The sequence below is a fragment of the Phyllopteryx taeniolatus genome, chromosome 8 (assembly GCF_024500385.1).
Source record: "Phyllopteryx taeniolatus isolate TA_2022b chromosome 8, UOR_Ptae_1.2, whole genome shotgun sequence".
Classification (NCBI taxonomy): domain Eukaryota; kingdom Metazoa; phylum Chordata; class Actinopteri; order Syngnathiformes; family Syngnathidae; genus Phyllopteryx; species Phyllopteryx taeniolatus.
In genome coordinates this window covers 10,671,778-10,693,407 of record NC_084509.1, presented here as the reverse complement: position 1 = coordinate 10,693,407, position 21,630 = coordinate 10,671,778, and the positions used below count along the sequence as shown (strand labels likewise).

Below are 21,630 nucleotides of genomic sequence, written 5' to 3'. Positions count from 1 at the left end.
CACCTGTCTCTTGGTCTCAGGTGCAAAAATTAAAGCTGCATAGCCTGCAGAGAGCTCAAGAGTTATAGTTTGAAGGAAATCCTAGCACCAGAAACAAGGTTATTGCTATTGTTATCAGAGGACAGACCGCCCCACACAAGAGCTTTTGTCAAGCTCCGACCTTGTGGAGCTGCCTTATTAAGTGTTTCGTGTTTTATGTTTGTGTGTTTCAAACTTCGCTGCCATGCGCCACCAACATGCTACGATAAAAACTAAAATTAATTGGAATCTAGTGCCGCCCATCTGTCTAGTCGATGTGCTTGAAATTAGGACGCAATAGGTCAAAACATCTAGGACACGGCTGTTCTTAAAGGACCCGTGGAAATGCCCACCAAAAAGACCCTAAAATGGCCTCTTTAGAACCAAAATGGCAGACTTTGTTGATTTTCATCAGTAGGGCGGTGCCTATGAGATTCTTACGGCTTGATAATCACACGCAAATATTTTTTCAAGGTCTGACCTTGCGGCACTGACTTGCTGACCTTTGAGACTCAACTGGGATTAATTAGAGGCACTTTAAAGGGTGGCAGATGTGTGTTGACTCCTATTTAACGAGTTGAATGTGATTGGTTAATTCTGAACACAGCCACATCCCCAGTTATGAGAGGGTGTGTCCACTTGAGCAACCAAATTTTTTTCAGTTGTTCATTTTTGTGTTCCCCTCTTGAAACAATGTTTTATCTTAATTGTGTTGTACAGGGTACAGGTCAAATTAATGTTGGGAAGTTTTAAAATGATTTATCTTGGTCTCATTTTTTTTATATCACAAAAGCCTGGCATTTAAACAGGGGTGTGTAGATTATTTTTTGTTATATCCACTGCACGTGGTTTAAATTTGGTAGCAATCGGGCAAAATCTCAAGGACTTTGTTTTTGAAATAAGTTTTTGAAAATTACCCTAAAATGGCGGCTTATTTTTTCTGGGTTTTTAAGACTTCTTGTGGATCTACTCAAGTTTAAAATTGAAGTAAATTGAGGGGTAAATGACCAAAGACGAGGTCAGAGTTCACAGGTCAATTCAAAGCCAGGATACAGAGCAGTTCACTTTCCATTGGAGAGGGTGAGGCTTTTTGAAGGGAATTTGTCTTGGGCCAAAGTGATGCAATGTTCCGTAAACCACAGATAGCAGGTTAGGAAATGTTCATATTTCACTGTTGTCCTAATCCACGATTCACAGAGAGCAGAAACAGGCAAACTCACACAAACTGGACCTGGCAGAAGTCCTGGTCATAGACAGAAAGCGGCCAGGATTCCGAGTGTAGCGCTGTAATGTCTTGCATGGATGCCTGTCAGACACTCTGACAATGATTGTATCATCAAGAAAGCCTTAAATAGAGGAGTGTAGCTGACTGTGGCTAGTCGAACATGATTGACTGACAATTGGCTCTCTGTCCTGGCAGACTGTGACAAAACAACCTTAAAATGACTGGGTCAAACGAACCCGGCCAGTATGTGTTCATGAGACTTTTTTGTGGGTCTACTTATTACATTTTCACACCCATTTTGGCTGGAAATAGGCTGATTAGATTTTGCATATCGGAAAACCCTCAAAACGGCAACAGTGTTAGCAATGTTATAATTACCATATATAACCTCAATGTCAAACAGTAGCGTGCAGACCTCCAACAAAGCTGAACTGTTAACACCAATGGAACAAATTGTATTTGTTTGTTAGTTAGCAGGCTACTAAATAGAAGAGTGGTACCATTATAATCCTGGATTGTTCAGTACTTCAAAGAATGAATTCTTGTACCTCCAAACTTAATAGAGTACAGTTGTATCTTAAATCAAGAGAAATAATCGCAATAATCTCAATTGACCATTGCGCCTGTGTGGAAAAAATACAAAACTATAAATGGCCCAGCTTTCGTGTGCCTGTGTGTGTGTGTGTGAGAAATACTGTGAGTAAGCAAGTAAAATAAACCTGTTGCAACGTGCAGTTTCTAGTTCCACCTGTCACTCTTTCATATTTCTTTTTTTATAGATTTTCTCTTGTTCGCAGGGTCGTGTATCACTGCTGTGCGCTCCTTAGCATGTTCAGACACATCGTCACATAGTCGGCGTGTGAATTGAATCCCTTCATTCATTTATAGTGGATAAATGTCTCATATAAATGAATGCGCGTCTTCAGGTTTCCACTCCGGAATTTCTCTCATTTTACAACGGCTTCATCCCCTGATGGGAAAAGTTAGACACAAAAAAAAAACAGTTTAAAGCTTCTTCTGTGCCTTTGTTCCTGCATGTTTTTCATCCATTAGGTGGGAATGGATCAGAGCCATTTTGATTACCTTTCACGGACGGGACACTCATGTTAATGTTGTCCAATCACGCAGCAATGTGCGGTCAGGGGAGGAAGAGGAGGCAGAGTCTCTCCTGCACCATTAGGAGTAAGAAATAAACAGAATGATTAAATAACATTATTTTAAATTTTAGTTCGCTGGTCTGTGAATCCAATAATAATTTCATAGTAAAATTTGCTGAATTTTCTTTTTTCCTGTTCAACTACGTAGATAATACGCAAAGTGTGGCATCAAGCAGCCAGCCTCACCTTAGATTGCGCAATCCTTCACTAAAAAGCAGAAATAGCACAGAGCAACAGCAGCATCTATTGGTATAATTACGATACTACGATAGAGGAGGCTATTGGCAAGTGCCTCTTTACATCTCCATTGTTTTCAAATGCTTTGAATTCCCCCCTCCTTCTCAATGGACTACTCCATCTATTTACTGCGCATGTGCAGACTTCAGGAAGAGCAAACAAATGTGGTTGTTGGCGCGGTTGTGAGGAAAATGAAGCAGTAGCTGCAATCGATGCATTTTAAAATTTTGCTCCAAACATGGAAGATATATCAGACCTTGAAATGCTTTAAAACTATAGTACCAATCAAAATTATAATTAATAAAGGAATACAAATGCCAAAGATTAACTTGAGCCTGCTTGGATGAGAGGGCGAACGTCTTCTAAGACAACAAGAAGAGTCCACTTGGGATCGATTAAATGCCCTGAGAATAAAATCACCTGGATGAATGAGAATATCCACAGGCCAGAGATTAAAGATCGGATGAAAAAATCAGGTCAGAAAAATCCCATTTTATCAGTTTTTAATGCCATTCGAGCTTCTATTTTAACAGCAAATACATCACTCTAATGTCAGTGCCTCACCAGCGATGAACCCCACTGCACAACTGGTTCCGTGCAAAGCGGACCCAAAGCTCAGAAATACACTCACAGAACACATTTGGTACAAGCTAATGAACAAAATAAAAACAATTCTGACTTCATGCAAAATTTGGATTGACACTGACACAGTGGTATTACTTGTGTTGCGGCTTAGAGACAACACTAATGCTGCAGTGGAGGAAAGTGGATGAAAGAAAAAAAAATGTCAGTGAACAAAACATGAAGCTAATTTATTATGAATTCGCTATTACAGTACTATTCTCAGCCCAATTATAAGACTGAAAATCAATGAGATGGAAATGATGTCATGACATCGTGCCTTAAAGTACTTACTGTATGCTAATGCTGCTTTCCAGACTGGCGAGGAAATGGGAAATTTGGAGTTTACCAGGGCTCTCCTCAAAGAATTTCAGTTTAATGCTGACAGCCTTAAGAAGCATGTCGTTTAGCATTAGCTTTAGCTTTATCGTTGATTAGAAACCAGTAGTTATGCCGACAATAAACAAATGAATAAACAAATAAACAAACCAATAAATATGTATTATACAATCTTTTAACTTATGGCCACCAAAACTGCAGAAAATTTGGTTCACATCGAGCTGTACATGAGTTTGCGAGTAGGTACATGGTGTGGCATTGTGATCCAATTTCCTTGCAAAGAATGACAATTTTCCATTGTTGTGGAGCGCAGTATTCAGTATTTAAGCTGATGTCATCACTATGCTGCTTCCAACCCAAGAGAAGCAGCATGGTACTTTTTAATTACATAAATTGTTACTGTTTACATATTTTTAATATGTAAACAGTAACAATTTTTAGGAGAATATCCTTGGGAATGTTCTGAACTTCTGTTTCCATGCCACAGTGGAGCTCTGCATTGTTGTAGCAAAACTGCCCTTACCAATAATCAATTCCACATAATAAATAATTTTTTTAGCAATCAATTCTCATGCCCAGTAATGAGGATTGTTATAATTGTGCTTTGCGACAGCAATTCAGCATTCAAACACATTTTACAGTGTAGATGTGTACAATATACAAAGACCCTAAGAAATTGCATATCTTTATTTAGCTACATGAGCGGAACAAAATAGACTTTGTATTAGAAACAGATTTCAGTTTGATGCCTTGCCCTTCGACACAACTCCAACAACAATAACAAACATTTCTAAATGAATACTTCTAGCGGAATATTATGGAAGAAATGTAGCATATATTGTATTAAAATGAATTGTGTCTAAAATGAATGTTGCTCTGCTGGGAAAGGATCCCGTACATCCTGCTTGCTGTTTGCACTCATGAGTCAGCACTATGTTCAGCAAAAGGCACCAACAAAAGCCCTAATGCGTGCCATTAGCTCAGCGACTCTTTCCCCACCACTTTTGCACTCAGTGTCTCCTCTAAACACATCCTTATGGCCAACAAATGATGGAGTAGAATGCTCCATTAGGCTGGCTCGTGCAATCCTCTGCATCTGCTTGGCCACACACTTTCCCACATTTGACGCTTGAAAACATCCACTTTGAAAGGGTCGCCACCGTTTGACCGGCCCGTTCATGCACCAATGCAAAGACTCACTTTGATTTTACACATTCATACAAATGTTTGGCAACAGTATTACCATTAATTCACCATTTTCTATTACTCTTGCAGCTTCAGTCGCGATGCACTGACCGTAATCACATTCAATCCAGCTTTTACAGCAATAGATATCTAATGACATCATTAGTCACTGTACAGTGTAATGTTTTGTTCATTTTTTTATTGGTTAAGCCTTCAGTGCCTCCATAACTATATGTGTCTCAGTGCAATTCCTCTATTAACCCACTTCATTAAATTTACTCCAGAACCACGCTTCATTAGAGCGTTCACTCCCTTAATTGGCACTCGAGTGACTTTCGTCTGGCCATCTGTAGCGTGGCATAAATATGCACCAGGAACAATTACAGCGATGGGAGACTGCTTGGCTTTCTACAGTGATTCCAACGTATGGACCTGCGGTGTTTTTAACAACGACGTTATTCGTGCATTACAAAAAGGATGCATTAAGGAGAAGCATTAAGAATGCTAATAGAATTTTGGTCACATTATCTCTTTCACAGGTGCAGGTAGGCCTTCCTACATTGGATGGAGTATATATCAAGCAGCATAATGTGTGTATTTTGAATAACTGCATGTAGTTTCTGATCATGTGTGCAGTTGTATTTCGTTCTTGCAGTCATGGATCACAGATGCAAATAGCTACAGCCTTCCACCAAGATCTCCACATAAGGAGGCGACCGATAGCCGAGCCCGAGGATCTATCCATTCATCATTCGCCGCTGCCTCGCTATGCAGCGTTTAGGACACTTCAGTTAAGATGTACTTTTTCGAGTTGTATAGTTGCATAGTTTGATAGCTCAATGCACGCTATACTGGTAGAACTGGGCCAAGTTATTAAGAATGAGGAAGTGACCATTCCACCGAATGGCCAAGGCATGGCGTAAGGGCACTTGGTGTTTAAATAGTGAAGTAGGGAACTCATGCCAGAAATTATACACCCCAGCCTATTTTCGTCATGGGGCTAGTTTTTAGCTCCGTCCCCCAAAAAATCCGGCCAGCTAAGATGCTGAAAAAGAGTTTTAAGCTATATCTTAACAATTCCGTACTTTATTGTTCTCAGTCTTTGCACATGATTTCAGCACTTACCTTCAAACATATTTAATGTATTTAGAAACAAAACACTAAAATTACTTTGGGGGGACATTAAAGCTAGTCCAGTGTCACTTCTGCGGTACTGTAGCTTATTTTGTATGCTAATGTGTTGAAAAACTGTAGCTAGATACATACAGTAGAAGAGGTTTATGAGGCTGAAAGATGGTATAACAACAAAGAGTGTTGAACATCTCTGAAAATCTCTTTGTGTTTACAAAGCTGCGAAGAAAACCTGGCAGACTTATCAGTGCAAGTGTTTGCTTCCTGTTTAGCAAGAGTTTCAAACAGTCTTTGCAATTTAAACCTTCTGAAATTTAAGAGCCTAAACTTCTCATATAATTCCCATCTTTACAGACAACAACAGTCAGAGCGTTCAAAAGCATCAAAACTTTATCCTCTCCTTGTTTCTGCTAATACTAGTGGTAGTAGTAGAATAATGTTAATTAGAATATGAATAATAATAATCTGCGATTGGCTGGCGACCAGTTCAGGGTGTACCCCGCCTCTCGCCCGGAGGTAGCTGGGATAGGCTCCAGCACACCCGCGTGAGGAGAGGCGGACCGGAAGATGATTGCATGAATAATTTACATGAAAAGCTCTGCTATTAGAACAAACAGGAAAAAATAAAGGCGGGAGGGTTCTTATCGGGAACGTATTATGAAAACTTGACTGTTGTCTGTATATCAATAGTTGGGGCTCTGGAATGCCGGCCAGTCCGGTGTATGTGTATTTCAACAACTACTTTAAGCAAACCTTTAGTTAGCTTCCTGTGTCTGAAAATGTGTCTTGTGAATTTTGTCAAATTGCGTCCTCACAAGCTAGGTTGGCCGATATCTCGCTATTGTCAAGCAAAGGTCGGAGTCTGACATCTACATGGAAGTCAAACACAACAAGGTAAGCATAGCGGCAGTATCAGCTAACAGTGTTACCAGCTTCGGATAACCGACATATACTCGAATGTTCAGCTATGTCGTCAATGTTGGGGCGAAAGGTATGTGTCACATTCACACTAATTGACAAAATCTTATTATTTGGCTGCTTGGTCATGAAGTGCTGCCTCCACAAATGAAAATACAATCAAATTCTATGAGCACTCACTTTATGGGGATCAAGGGGCAGTTTGAACGTGGAGGTGTGAACATTTCCTGCTCAGGAGTGTGTCTCAGAATCTGCAATAAAAGCACAAAAAGTCACTAGATTTGTTGCTAGTCACTTTGATTGAAAAGTAGTCGCAAAAGTCGTTAAACATAAGTTGACAACACTGGGTAGCCTTCACTTGTTAAATACCCTGACTCGTCATAGTAACAAAAGCCAAACTCTGCATTTGCATGAGACAGAAATCGGAGTAGTTTCAACTTTCACATTTATGTGCAATACATTTTAACTGTATCCTTATTCAAATACAGTCCCCGCCCCCCTGTTTATGCGCAGTGTTAATATGCAAACTGTGGATAATGTTACAGTGGCTTACAATAATAAATGCAGGTACAGTATACTTTTTTGGAATAAAACCTCTGCTTCATTTTTGATGAAAACTTTGGCTACACACAGACTATGTTACTTCATTTTAATACTTGTCATGATGGTAGTACGTGGGGTGCCGAATATTGTTTGCAGTGGTGCTGTAAAAAAGTTTGAGAACCACTGTTTTAGATGACAGCTCATATTAATTTATCATCATTCAAGCTAATATTCTTGACTCTTCTCTGTTTTGCATTGGGAATTACTGAGCAAATGTTGCAAGCAAGTATGCAGGTCCTCTCGTGAGTCTCTGTGATAACTGTCTGTTTACTGCTGCGATAAACATACAGTAAACTGTGTGGTCTGACGAACACGACAACAAAAATGTCCATTGGGATTTAAAGGGTTAGAGAGAAAGAGCATTTACACTGGAAAATAAACAAGTGGAAAAAGAAACATGTTTCACAGGCGGAGAAGCTGGTGTTTCATTTCAACACATTTGAGTCATATTAATGGATTTTTTTTTTTTTTTTAATCACAGAATAATGAAATATCACCATGGGATGAAAGATGTATGAGGCTGCAGTCAATAGCGGCTCACACTGTATGAGATGATGCTCCTGTAATAACACATCGGCGTACGTAAGCCACGCCGATGTGACAACTCCATCACAGTGACATTTGCACTGGGTGGACACATTGACCTTCTCGTGGCTCCTCAACAAAACCTCGCTGACATTCACACGTCCATCGATTGCACTGCTGCAAGAGTCTGCCGCCGCACTTAGCATAATCACATCTTGTGGCTTGGTTAAAATTTGTGCGAGAGGTTCAAAACGAGGTTAAAAAAGTGGTCGTGAAGTTTAGCCTCTTGATCCCAGTTGAGGCCCCGAAGAGCAGCTGACCTTTGTGTGTGAGTGGTTCCGGGCACCTAATTTAACTGACCTTTCTTTTAAGGTCTGTGGGGTTTGACTGTTTGTCTGACGGAAATGTCATCAGCTAAGTACTTATTCCTTGTCCCAAGCATGTGCTTTTCTATTAAAAAATGGTGTCGCTCCTCCAAAAAGGTTGTGAGAGTTTTTTTCAGGCAATACTTGAATACTGACTATCCATCCATCCATTCATTTTCTGTGCCGCTTCTCCTCACTAGGGTCGCGGGCGTGCTGGAGCCTAACCCATCATCGGGCAGGATGCGGTGTACACCCAGAACCGGTTGCCAGCCAATCGCAGGGCACATGCAAACAAACAAACACTCGCACTGACATTCACACCTAGGGGCAATTTAGAGTTGTCAATTAACCTACCATGCATGTTTTTGGGATGAGGGAGGAAACCGGAGTGCCCGGAGAAAACCCACGCTGGCACGGGGAGAACAAGCAAACTACATACAGGCGGGGCCGGGGATTGAACCACGGTCCTCAGAAGTGTGAGGCAGATGCTCTAACCAGTTGTCCACTGTAATTGAGAGGAGCCAGATGAGGTGGCTCGGGCATCTGATTAGGATGTCTGCTGGGAGCCTCCCTGGTAAGGTGTTCCGGGACGACCCCAGGGACGACCCAGGAGGCGCTGGAGAGACTACGTCTCCCAGCTGGCCTGGGAACGCCTCGGGATCCCCCCCGGAAGAGCTGGATGAAGTGGCTGTGGAGAGGGAAGTCTGGGCTTCCCTGCTAAAGCTACTGCCCCCACGACCTGACCTCGGATAAGCAGAAGAAAGTGGATGGTTGGATGGATGAATGACCTTATATTACTTCATGTATTTGTACATACTATACTACGGTTATTATTCATTTTGTCATACAATTTTTAATGACAATACTATTAAAATGTATTTACCATAGAATGTACTATACATGTTCCAGTTATTTTTCGAAACATTTTTTTTATGTACACATTTTTAAACAGTTTTTGTACGTTACTTTGTACATTACTTTTACCAACTTTATCAAGGAGACATGTTTCAAAGCACAAAAATAAACAACAATAAATCGTTACAAAAATATGATTTAAAAATTTGCACTTTCAAAGTCACTATATATATATAATGAAAAAATATAATTGGAATAGTGTAGTATGTAATTGTATTTCTTTACACAGATAAAACTAATGAAATAAAATTAAATTAGAACATTAAAAAAATAAAACATTATAAAACGATGATTTCAAATAATTGAAATTTCTGAAAATTCATTTAACATAGATAAAATAAGTTATTTCCCTGCTATCACCATATATCTTTAGTCTACTCCTTTCTGCGATTCACATTTTTCTTAAAAATAAAATTAAATTGTCAATAGATTTTGAACCAAGAGCCTGGCTAAATGATAGCTGATGCATTGCAGGTTGAGCCTGTGGATTGATCATCCATCAAACTCTCTATCCATTTCATGTGAAATACTGTACCTACAGTACAAGTGAGAAAATAATGGCATTGTGAACGTGATGCAAGAGTGTAGCAAAACAAAAACAAAAACATAAATGAATAAAACAAAAGCACACAGAGAAGAACAGGCCTTAACTGACTGCTTCCACAGTGCGTGAAGCTTACACGCCAAAATTCAAGCCAGCTGAGCTCAGCGAGCGTCCGGAATGTGGATTCTCGTGGGAAATGTGAGCATGCGAGGACAACCTGGAAGAAGATAGGATTTTAAAGGGGAAAGAGATCAATAAAATCCAGCCAGTGGTGTGGTGGTTGTTGAAGCAGGAAATAAATGAACAAATAAGAATTTATGGAATGACTGTACATGGAAATTCCAATAGACAAATACATAATGGAAGCAAGGGAGGGGAGACCAATTCACAAGCTATGAATAACATTGCCACAAATTGAAGTAATCCAACACATTCATGTTGATTTCCCCAATGAAACAAGAGGATGCTCCAGCCGCCTAAGGTCAGCAGCATCGGACCGTGGCTTTCGATCCCACCTAATGAAAATGACACAAGCGGGAAAGTGTTCTTGCTGATGCTGATTGGTGTGTCAGAGGAGCCAGCGGAGCGGCATGTAAAGAAATACAGGTCAGAACCCGCAGCAAATGGAACATGTGCAACTTTGCACTTGTCACTGTGCCTACACCGGTGCCTTCTTCTTCAAAGGTGCTGAATGTACTGGTGAACATGCTCATTGGTATTATTTAGTATAAATACTAGATGTATTTTTATTTTCTTCCTCTTTTTCCTTTCGTTCTAATAAATATTTTATATTGACTACAGAGCAGTGATTCAATTCCTTTTCCTAGCACAGTCATGTGACACCAAGGATCCTAAAGGGGTCCAGTTCAGGAACATTTCATAATGTATAGCATCTATTACAATTCACTCTTCAATTTAAAATAATACCAAATACATACACCAAATACAAAATTCACAGTCGTATGGTCTACAAATTGACAACTAAACACCTTTCAATCTTTTTTTTTTCTTCTTCTAAATATCCATCTAATTTCTATAGCGCTTGTCCTTATCACATCAACTTTGGCCGAAATGGTGGGTACACCCTGGACAACTAAAAACTACGGATTGAAAAACTAAAGATCATTTGTAGTCAACTATAATTTGATGAAAGTCGCGTCGAAGTTGATGAATCGATCATTGAGATTTTTATTGCACAGTACAGCAGATATCGGCGTACCCGGAGAAAACCCATGCAAGCATAGGGAGAACATTTGCTAACTCCACCCATAGGCCAAAGCCAAGATTCGTACCTGGAACCTCTCCACAGTGAGGCAGACATGATTTCCACTATCGCTCACAGTGTTACCTAATAGTATTACATCAAAGAGACAAAGAAAAAGTTGATGTGTAAATTGCAACGCATATTTTCCCCCAAAATTCCACGTTTATACAACCTTGGTGACCTTCGTGTAATGGAATCTCCCAACGATGAGACATGATATAGTTTAATGTTTGTTTAATTTAATCTATTGACGTTAACGAGCAACTATAACCCAAATGGCTCAAACCGACACATGGCTTAGTTTAATTTAGTCGACATCATTGAGACTGATAGGACGGCATCAAACTGAGAGAGGCCACCTAACGAGATGAGCGTGCCCTTGTTTTTTCATACGGAAAGCTTCAAGTGGCTTTTCTGCAAATGTAGCGAGACTTTGAATGCACATCAGCAGAGACGAGAGGTCTGCTAACCACCTTGCCAACTCAATACATTTAAATCAATCTTAACAGCGCATGAGCCACAAAGCAATATGACTTCACACTTTGTATCTTCTTCAAGACAAATATGGAGACAAAAGCCTCGTATCTCGTCTGATTTCATCCTAGATGGGCTGTAAGTAATCTTTACATGTTTCTAGATAGGCGTTTCATGAATAAGATGCATTAGATTATTGCTACGGTCTTGGCTCTCCTTTGAGATGTTTGGCATCACAATGTTATTAACTTTACCTTTTGGCCCGCACCCTCACCTGCTGTCATTTGTTCTCCCTCACATTGTGCTGTCTAGTCCTGCAGGAGACACACAAGTGACAGTCATGATGAGCTTGTTCCTCTTATTTATAGTCCGCTGCCCTTAATGACTGCAGAGGATTATTTTGGGCAAAGAGAGCAATTATAAAGCCATGACCCCTATCACCATGTGCATACAAAACATTGGGTAATAATCACGTGAAGATCTAAAAAAAAATACTGACTATAAGGATAATAATGCTCAGTTTTAAGTGCTCATTTAAAATAGATGTTATTTAGAAATAAACAGTTAATGATGTAATTGAAATGGTTAATTTAAAAGAGTTCTTCCCTTTAAATTGACTCAAACTACAAATATCTTTTTAATGACAATGTCAATCATAACTGAGCGTTTTTTTTCTATGATTACTAAAATTAATTTGTAATAACTATTGTAAATTAGATGCAGTACTAGTTGTCTTATTCAATATAAAAAGCCAAATTTAGCATTATTATTGTCATTCTTTCCTGTGCTTTTTTTAACTCAGTCCTTGATTATTATACAATAGTTTAAAATTCCAAATATATATTACTTTCTCAATCAGAGCTCATAATTATCTTCATTGTTACATTATATTTTCTCTGACTATTTAAATAAATGTTTTATTTGCTGCATAACAGTGTTTCAAATTCAAGTTATTCAAATTAAATTACAATGGATTATGTTTAAATATAAATTAATTAATATTAAAAAATTATTGTATATTACTTTTAAATATGTTTTTATTTGATTGTAAAAAACACAAATCAATTAAATTGAATTAATTAAAAATGTAATTAATTGGATGTATTCAAATGTATTACATTTCAAATAATTCTAAATGTAAATGTCTTCAAAATTTAAAAAACTAAAACAAATGTTGTAAATGCATGAGTACTGTTATATATTGTTATATTACTAAATTATTATTGTTATCATGATTAATATTTCAAAAAATAATTTTTCTCTGCTTAGTTAAATGAATTATGCATTTAAAAATGAATTTAGATTAAAATCTATATACATCAATTGTTTTACTATGTATTATATTGAACATAAATGGACAACAACTCAAAACAATTAGCTCAGTGGACGTGTCAATCGACAGTGAGCATTATTACCTTTGTAAAAAGTCACAATTTGAAATGCAAGTGTACCCAATGTTGTGACTCAATGAACCACAATACATTCAATATCCTGCAGCTAATAAGGCTTTTCAAATGTCTCTTTTCTAACCCCCCAAAAGGCTGCAACACACACTGTAGGGCCCTAAAAATGATGCATTGGCATGTGAGATATGGGATATTATTATTATGAGGGCTCATTCAATAATCTCTGGCTGATTTCACAGTCTAGAGTTCGGGAACAGAGGAGGAGGTGCGTCAGGGAAGCTTCTGAGTGGTTTTTGCTTTCTCTCTCTCTCTCTCTCTCTCTCTCTCTCTCGCTCTCCCCGCGCAGTTCATTCATGCCAACGTCTGCAGCTGTCTGTTTCTTTCTTTGCTCTGTCCTTCCACCACCAACGCCGTCTTGCTGCTGGCCACCTTGCACTTCCACGCACAAGCGCCCACACACGTAACTGACTTTCACACGCGCGCACATACTCGCACACGCTGCCTCGGTGCGTCAGCGCTTGTAAGGTCGAAAGTGCGCAACTTTTCCAAGCGGACCGAACGGAGACACCTGACTCAGCTTGGTGTTTTTACCATCTCCCAAGTGGGAATAGGAATGTGGGCTACAAGTGGAGCTGAGTGGTGAGTACACTACGCGCGCCTGTGTGTCTGATCGGGTGCGTGTGTTCTGAAAATGTGAAGTTTGTGCGCAACTACTTAGGCATGCGAATGCAATAAAGGCGTGCAGCTAACTGTTGCAATGCAATAGTGTCAAATGCATATATGGTGTTTATGGTGCAGTAACAGGCAAAAGCATAAACGTGATCAAGTGGTTTGCACTGCAAACAAGAAGGAATGAAATGCCCTTGAACGAACACCAGCGATTGTGCTGGAAGACTGCCCACTGTGTCAATATATGTATGTGATGTGTTCAGTTGAATCTAGAGGAAATTCATGACCCTATATATATATATATATATATGTGTGTGTGTGTGTGTGTGTGTGTGTGTGTGTGTGTGTGTGTGTGCAGTGTATATGTTTGAGCAACATAGTGATCTTGTGGTTTGCACTATAAGCAAAAAGGTTCCTGGTTCGAATAAAGTAAGGACACAGGTTTGATTCCACAGCACTAACAGCTGAGGGTCAGTGAAGAAGTAATTGGGTTGTGTGTGCGTGTGCGTGTGTGTGTGTTCAATTGAATCTTGGGGAATAAAAATTCATGAAAATGGGAATTCTTAACACCCATCATCCCCACCCCACCAAAAAAACTAATCTAGGGGAAACACAGTGGCTTAAGTGATTATCGCGATAAATTGTTAGTATGTGAGGAATAATCTAAATGGAAGATTTACAAAAACAGTACATTCAGGTGTAAATGTGATATGTGATCAGTCCGGGGTGTACAGTATCAAACCGGCCCAACACTCGTTTTACTAGGTACTGTTTGCAGTCAGCTGGGGATGCAAGCAAGCTGTTTTGACAACATAAACCACTGCTGTTCACTCATTGGTTAAGAAGATCCTCAGATTAACAATTGAGGATATACTGAGAAATGACAAGAATAAATGTGATGCTATTGATTTTACCCCGTTGACTTCTAGCGCTGCAGTGTTATATATCTATCGCATTTTTGACTTTGCTGCAGCGGTCTGCTTTTTCGGATAAAGTGTGTCTCCTTAATGAGACAGACAATTAATAGAAGAGACCATTGTACTCCTCCATTGTTTTTGTTTTGTCGCATGTCTCCTTGATTGAGTGACGCGTTCAATGTGGTTTTTACAGTTCCCCACGGTATTATTGAGAAGTGGAAAACTGGCTGCAAACCGAGCTGAGCTGGGGCTACACCTTCCCCTCTGGCAGGGGATGAACAGATTCATCAATTAATTGATTATTAAGATTGTGACTAATTGTGTAGAATCGATTGAGGACAAAAAATGTAATGCAGTACTTGGATGCAACCAGCAGAGGAGCTGTTGATTCAGTCTCAAAAACTTTGCAATCTAAAGAAGCACAACATGGCAGAAGTTTTGGCAACATCTGCGAGGAAACTGACATGGGTTCATAACCCATAAGGAGTTCATAACACCCCCCCACCCTCCCCCCAAAAAACAAACAAAACAAAAAATTCTATACCAAATTTCATTGAGTCAGGAAAGAATTGCATCAATATGGGTCAATTGTGAATTAATCGAGTCTGGAAGCAATGGAGGCAAAATGGAGTCCAGCACACGATTGCAACCAGCAGAGGTAGTGTTGATCCACTCTCACAAGGTTGCAGTATAAAGAAGTAAACTGTGTGGGACGTTTGGCTATATCCACACAAACTGGCACGGATATATGAGGTCGTCATATTTAATCTGCTCAATAGGACACTGGCATGAAAACAGGAGTTCAGAACATTCCAAAAGAGCTTTCCCCATCCCATTTAAAATCAATCCATTCATCCATTCTCAATAGCACTTGTCTTCATTAGTGTCCTGGGTCAGCTTGTGCATATCCCAGCTGACTATAGGCAAGAGGAGGAGTACACCTTGGAGTGGTTACCACTCAACTGCAGGGCACACATAGACAAAAAAAAAAATGTATGTTCACCTTCAGTCCTATGGACAATTTTAGTGTCTTACATGAAGCAAACAAGCATGTTTTTGGAATGTGAGACGACGCTGGATCACCCAGAGAAAACCCCCACAAGCACGGGGAGAACATACAAACTTCGCAAAGGAGGGTCTGAGCCATGATTCAAACCAAGAGATTCTCAACTGTGAGGCAGACCAGACGCGCTTACCAATTCACCAAAATGGGGCCCCATTTGAAATGATATTTAAATAACAATGAAAATCCAGACTCTAAATTGCCCGTAGGCATGACTGTGAGTGCGAATGGTTGTTTGTTTCTATGTGCCCTGCGATTGGCTGGCAACCAGTTCAGGGTGTACCCCGCCTCCTGCCCGATGACAGCTGGGATAGGCTCCAGCACGCCCGCGACCCTAGTGAGGAGAAGCGGCTCAGAAAATGGATGGATGGATGGATAAAAATCCATTTACTGGCCTGACTTTGGTGCAGGCAGTGAGGGTTGTGAGAGTGTGAAAGGTTGTCTGTCTCTATACAAGCCTTGTGATTAAGTGGCGACCAGTCCAGGATGTCATCTACTTTTTACCCGGTCAGCTGCGATAGACTCCAGCTCCCTGCAACCGGGAACAGGATAAGCGACATAGTACGCTACATTAATCAAGTAATTGAGTTCACCCCCCATTAAGGAAATGTAGTCCAATGTGTGTATAAAATGTCAGTTTCCTTAAAGTCCCATTCTCTCCACTCACAAACACTGTGGGCGTGTCCACTGAATCACTGAATGGACTGAAACCACGCCCCCCTCCCCCAGCTGTCAATCAAATACCACTCCTACAACCTGGAAAAACGGATGCTACGAGTACTTCATTGAGTATCTTTCTAATGCCTACACATAACTACATGTTTGAGCTGCAAAAATAGATAAATCCAGTGAAAGCCTCCAGTGGCTTTAATATATCCCACCAGGTCTTCACAGGGCTTTTCCATGATGCAACAACGAGGCACTTTAAAGTAGCTAGCATGAAACCCCTGTCCACACGCTGGCTGTCATGCTAGACTAGAAATTGTTTTTTATTTTGTTCTCCTGGCTTCTTTCTGTGAGGTGCGTGTACTCAATGCCAACAACAAGGCACTCTAAAGCGTCCATGCCAGCCGGAAGCACCGGTCGGTCAACAAGCTGGCTGTCAAGTCAGACTTTAAAACAAAAATCCCTCCTTCTTGTTATTCGCCTTTCTCTGCATGACGTGTGCACACTCACAGCTGACAACAAGGCGCTCTAAAGTGGCCATGCCAGAGGACCATCCAAAGGGAAGATGCATTTTCTGGGAATAGGCATAGTTAGCTAGCTAAATGCATATTGCAATTGTGCAGATTGCAATTCACTGGTGCGAAGTAAGGCATTGAAGTTCTTCTATAGTGGGGAAGGAGCACCAAAGTGCGACACTGGGCACTGTTTTAGCCACGGCACCAAAAATCCGGAATACTGAAATGGTGAAAAAGACCGCTATATCTCCACAATTGAGTACTATGCATTTCTCAGTGTTTGCACATTTTCAGCAATGATCTTCAAACATGTATAATGTAATCAGAAACAAATCTCTCAATTCACTTTACACTGTCTTTAATGCTTTGTTTGATCTTCTCTAATCAAAGGTCAAGTCCCTGCCCCTGACAGACACCATGACCTCTGACCTCAATCTGAGTTCCCTGCTGAACGTGAGCGAGCTGCACAACCACTCACGAGGATGCTCACTCACCAAGACGGGCTTCCAGTTCTACTACCTGCCCATCGTCTACATTATGGTGTTTATCACGGGCCTGGTGGGCAACAGCCTGGCCATCTGGATGTTCGTGTGCCACATGCGGCCGTGGAGCAGCATCTCCGTGTACATGTTCAACCTGGCGCTGGCCGACTTCTGCTACGTATTCTCGCTGCCCTTCCTCATCTTCTACTACTTCAACAAGACCGACTGGATCTTCGGCGACGTGCTGTGCCGGCTACAGCGCTTCATCTTCCATGTCAACCTGTACGGGAGCATCTTGTTCCTCACCTGCATCAGCGTGCACCGCTACACGGGCGTGGTGCACCCGCTCAAGTCCCTGGGCCGACTCAAAAAGAAGAACGCCGTCATCACGAGCGCGCTGGTGTGGGCCGTGGTGGTCCTCGCCATCTCTCCTATCCTCTACTACTCGCGGACGGGCTCCAAGCGCAACACCACCACCTGCTACGACACCACCACGGAGGATGAGCTGCCCGGTTACTTTATCTACAGCATGACTTTAACTGTCTTTGGCTTCTGCATCCCGTTCATCATTATCTTCTGTTGCTACGGCATGATCGTCAAAGCTTTAATCTGCAACGACATGAACAACGCGCCGCTGCGGCAGAAATCCATCCACCTGGTTATCATAGTACTGGCCGTCTTCGCTGTCTCCTACTTGCCTTTCCACGTCATGAAGAACCTGAACATGCGGGCCCGGCTGTACTTCCAGAGCCCCGCCATGTGCGACTTTAACAACCGCGTCTACGCCACCTACCAGGTGACCCGGGGTCTGGCCAGCCTCAACAGCTGCGTGGACCCCATCCTCTACTTCCTGGCCGGAGACACGTTCCGGAGGAAGCTGTCGCGGGCCACCAAGAAGCCGTCTAGGAAGGACAACGCGCTGCAGTCTAAGAGTGAGGAGACGGCGCTCAACAGCCTGGCGGAGTACGTGGAGAACGGGGAGGGGCGGATGTGAAGCCGCCGTTATCTGCACTGTTGGATAATGGAAGCACTGTGCGGACCCGGAGGCCATTTTAAATCTGTCTAAAATGTCAACGTGGATACGCTCTCGTGCTGTGTTGTTGTGCACGTCTTGTCTTACGTGACATACAGTGAACCGGCCACAACATTAGGTACACCTACAAAATCGAATGAGACCCAATTCATAAAATAATAATGTTGAGTGTTGAAATGTTCTGTGATGCTGGTTAACATCCATCCATCCATTTTCTATAGTGCTTGTCTGGAGCCCATCACAGCTGACTTTGAGCGAGAGGTGAGGCACACGCTGGACTGGTCACCAGCCAATCGCAGGTCACATATAGACAATTTAGAGTTTCAATGAACCCCACGTATGTTTTTGCAACGTAGGAGGATTCAAACTCAGAACCCATTGCCTGTGAGGCAGACATGCTAAACGCTACGTCACTGTTGGGAAGTAACAATGCTGTTAACTTAGGGCATGGGGGCACACATTGGATCGTGGTCTTCTTTGCTAAGCACAGCACATATCTCCATTTAACATCATCTCAGAAGATTATAGGAGGATTTCACACAGAAATTCCAGGCATCCATTTTCTATGGCATTTGTTGTCATTTGGGTGGAGGGTCAGCTGGAGCCTATCCCAGCTGTCTTTGGGCGTGAGGCGAGGTACAACCTGACCTGGTTGCTAACCAATCACAGGGCACATATAGACAACGATTCACGGGTTGCACGGTAGCACCACTTCAGATTTTTTTCAAGTTGACACTAATGTGATTAAACTGTGACTTCAGTCATCTAGTCACTGATGAATCATTGATATTTTTTCAGAACAGTACTGTAATTAATATGATTATTTGCAATGGTCGATGTTCACCGACAATGGGCAGCTCATACACCGCAGAACATACATGTAAGAATGTGGGCTGCGTGATGTACCCTGTATTTCCAGCCAGATAGAAAATCCTCTCACTCAGTGTGTTTGTCACTGGGACAGCCAAGGGACATTTTCACAACTTGGCTAAATGGGGAAACCTGTCCTCGTTCTGGGCCCATCACATGAGCTGGTTCTTCATGGTGGGAATTTGAATAGTTTGCAATCACGGACCTCTTAGTGGAATAATTCCACACTGTCCTTCCACTTTGATAGTGTGGGCTGAAATGTTTTTCAAAATCTTGCTTGAGCCAGGTTTTTCCTCAATTACCAAAGCTACACATTCAGAAAGAGAAAACTATTTAAATGATTTAAGGTGACAAAGAAATTGTATTCAGCGCACTCATCTGTTGCTGGAAGTGCCTCTGCCTTCGCCTCAAGTCAAAAACAACCGATTAGCGACTAGTCAATGTCACACTTCTAAATTCAAAATTCTTTTATTTTTTTTACCGTAGGAAATAATGTAATCTTTTGTGAGGTCAAACCCTGGAAATTATGAAGACTTGTATTTTCTGTAATGGCAATTTTTAAAACCACATTTTAATTTTCCCAACTGACATACAAGTGTAAAAGTAACTGAACCCCTTGTCATGAAACTGAAATGCAGTAAAACAAGTCACAAGCCTGAAACCTAATGGAGGGAACAGGAAGGTGTTTGATGAGAGATGGCGTCACCTAATGGTGTTTTCTAGGTAATGCTGGTATTAATAAGTGTCATCTATAATAAGTGTATTGATACATCATCTGTGCATATAATTGCTTAAGTTGTACTGAGAAGTCAGAACCATTTCCGCAATAAGTCGCAAAAAGAACAGGATAAGCGGTATAGAAAATGGATGGATGGCTAGGTGGAGCGCCTCAGTGGGATGCTACATCTCATGAGATTGTCCAGTTGTGCCTAATATTGTGGCCTTGACATCATCCCCGTGAGGACTTCAGACAGTCGATGCTCTTACACTCTGAACTAAAAGGTTTCGCTCTTCAATTTCCTGAGGAGAAGAAGAGATTAAAAAGATTGGAACCTGTCCTCTGCAGTCAGCGAGCATACACTCTGTCGATAGCTGTTAAGCAGCTGGGGGGAAGAGGGTGGGCGTAATAGACTTGGAATGACTATCTACTTACTGGACACAACATTAGGTACACCTAATGACTGTCAATACAAGAGCTGCAACTGCACTTCATTATACAGAGAGAAATTAGTGCGTTCATGATGCAGCTCTTGTTTTGGATTGCATTTGATTGTGTTCCTAATGAATTGTCCAGTGAATACACGCACTGACATGGAGTTTCTAATGCACTACACTGAACGTGGGGGTGGTGGGAGGGGATTGTCTCCCTCCTCCTCCTCCTCCTCCTCCTCCTCCTCTTCCCCCTCCCTGCGGTGGAGTGCTTTGGCAGCTTGACAGCTCCGAGCTTGTAACAGCTGTGTGGCCACCATCTTGTTAACCTGCATAGGCTACAACAACAAAACAAGAAGAGAATATCAACAGTATTGTGTGTATACAACACCATAATGAATGTTATTTGCAGTGTACAGGATGTTGTTAGTGTGTGTGTGTGTGTGGAGTCCAGTAGCAAATCCTGTTTCTAAAACTTGACTATGTGGAGCATAAACATGTTTTAAAAGTGAGCCACTTGGAGATACACTGACACTGCACGTACACAGGAGAGTGAGACAGGTATAAAGACATCAAGTCCTACAGGAAAAGTTGGAAGTTAGCTCACTATCTTGGTTGTAGTTCAAAAGGTGCTCACTTTGCGTGACGCTTTTCCATTGGCTCTAGTACCTTGGTGATGTAAAACACTGCTGGTCGCCCATTGTTGAACATATTTATCATCCACACGTTTGTGGATACTTGGCTAGAAAGGACAACTGGGTCTTAGCTCTGGACACTGCAGTATTAGAACGTTGCCCTCAGTCTGCTCTTGGAAAAAAACGTGTCTTTAAAAAGTTAATACCCAAGACTCTCGTTCTCCTCTGCTGTTGTTGTTTGTCTTGTTGCTGACAGTAAGTGTACTATGGATACTGCTATTTTGTACCCAACAGTCTCCAATTGGCTGCTCAGTCTGTTTTTCCCCCCTAGTATATATACACAGCTATAAATGACAAAAATAAACATGGGGACACTGGATTATTGTACTCCACAGTCTCCACTTGGTTGCAGCACTCCTTTTTCTTGCCGCCCTCAGTTTCTTCTTGGGTAAACATTTTCTTCTTTACCTCATACCAAGAAGTAAATACTGAGGGCTCTCATTCTCCTCCATTATTTTCTCCTCGTTCTGAGTGATGTATATTGTACTCCACATTCTCCACTTTGATGCCCTCAGTCCCCTCTCAGATAATATTTTCTCTCCTTTTACCACATTTAAAGAGGCACTAAACAGGTCCAAAAATGGCATGTAAATTTGACACACGACAGAGAAGAGTAATGTTAACAATCCTACCAAATTTGAATA

At 41.3% G+C, this 21,630-nt stretch overlaps 1 protein-coding gene across 1 annotated transcript; it reads left to right on the top strand.

The window, feature by feature from the left end:
• The first annotated feature begins 13,263 nt into the window (after window positions 1-13,263).
• On the top strand, window positions 13,264-21,305 carry p2ry1 (purinergic receptor P2Y1). The gene is made up of 2 exons (XM_061782862.1): window positions 13,264-13,566; window positions 17,148-21,305. Exon 2 carries the CDS (start codon window positions 17,175-17,177, stop codon window positions 18,231-18,233), a length of 1,059 nt encoding a protein of 352 aa, XP_061638846.1. The 5' UTR covers window positions 13,264-13,566; window positions 17,148-17,174; the 3' UTR covers window positions 18,234-21,305.
• Window positions 21,306-21,630: the final 325 nt, after the last annotated feature.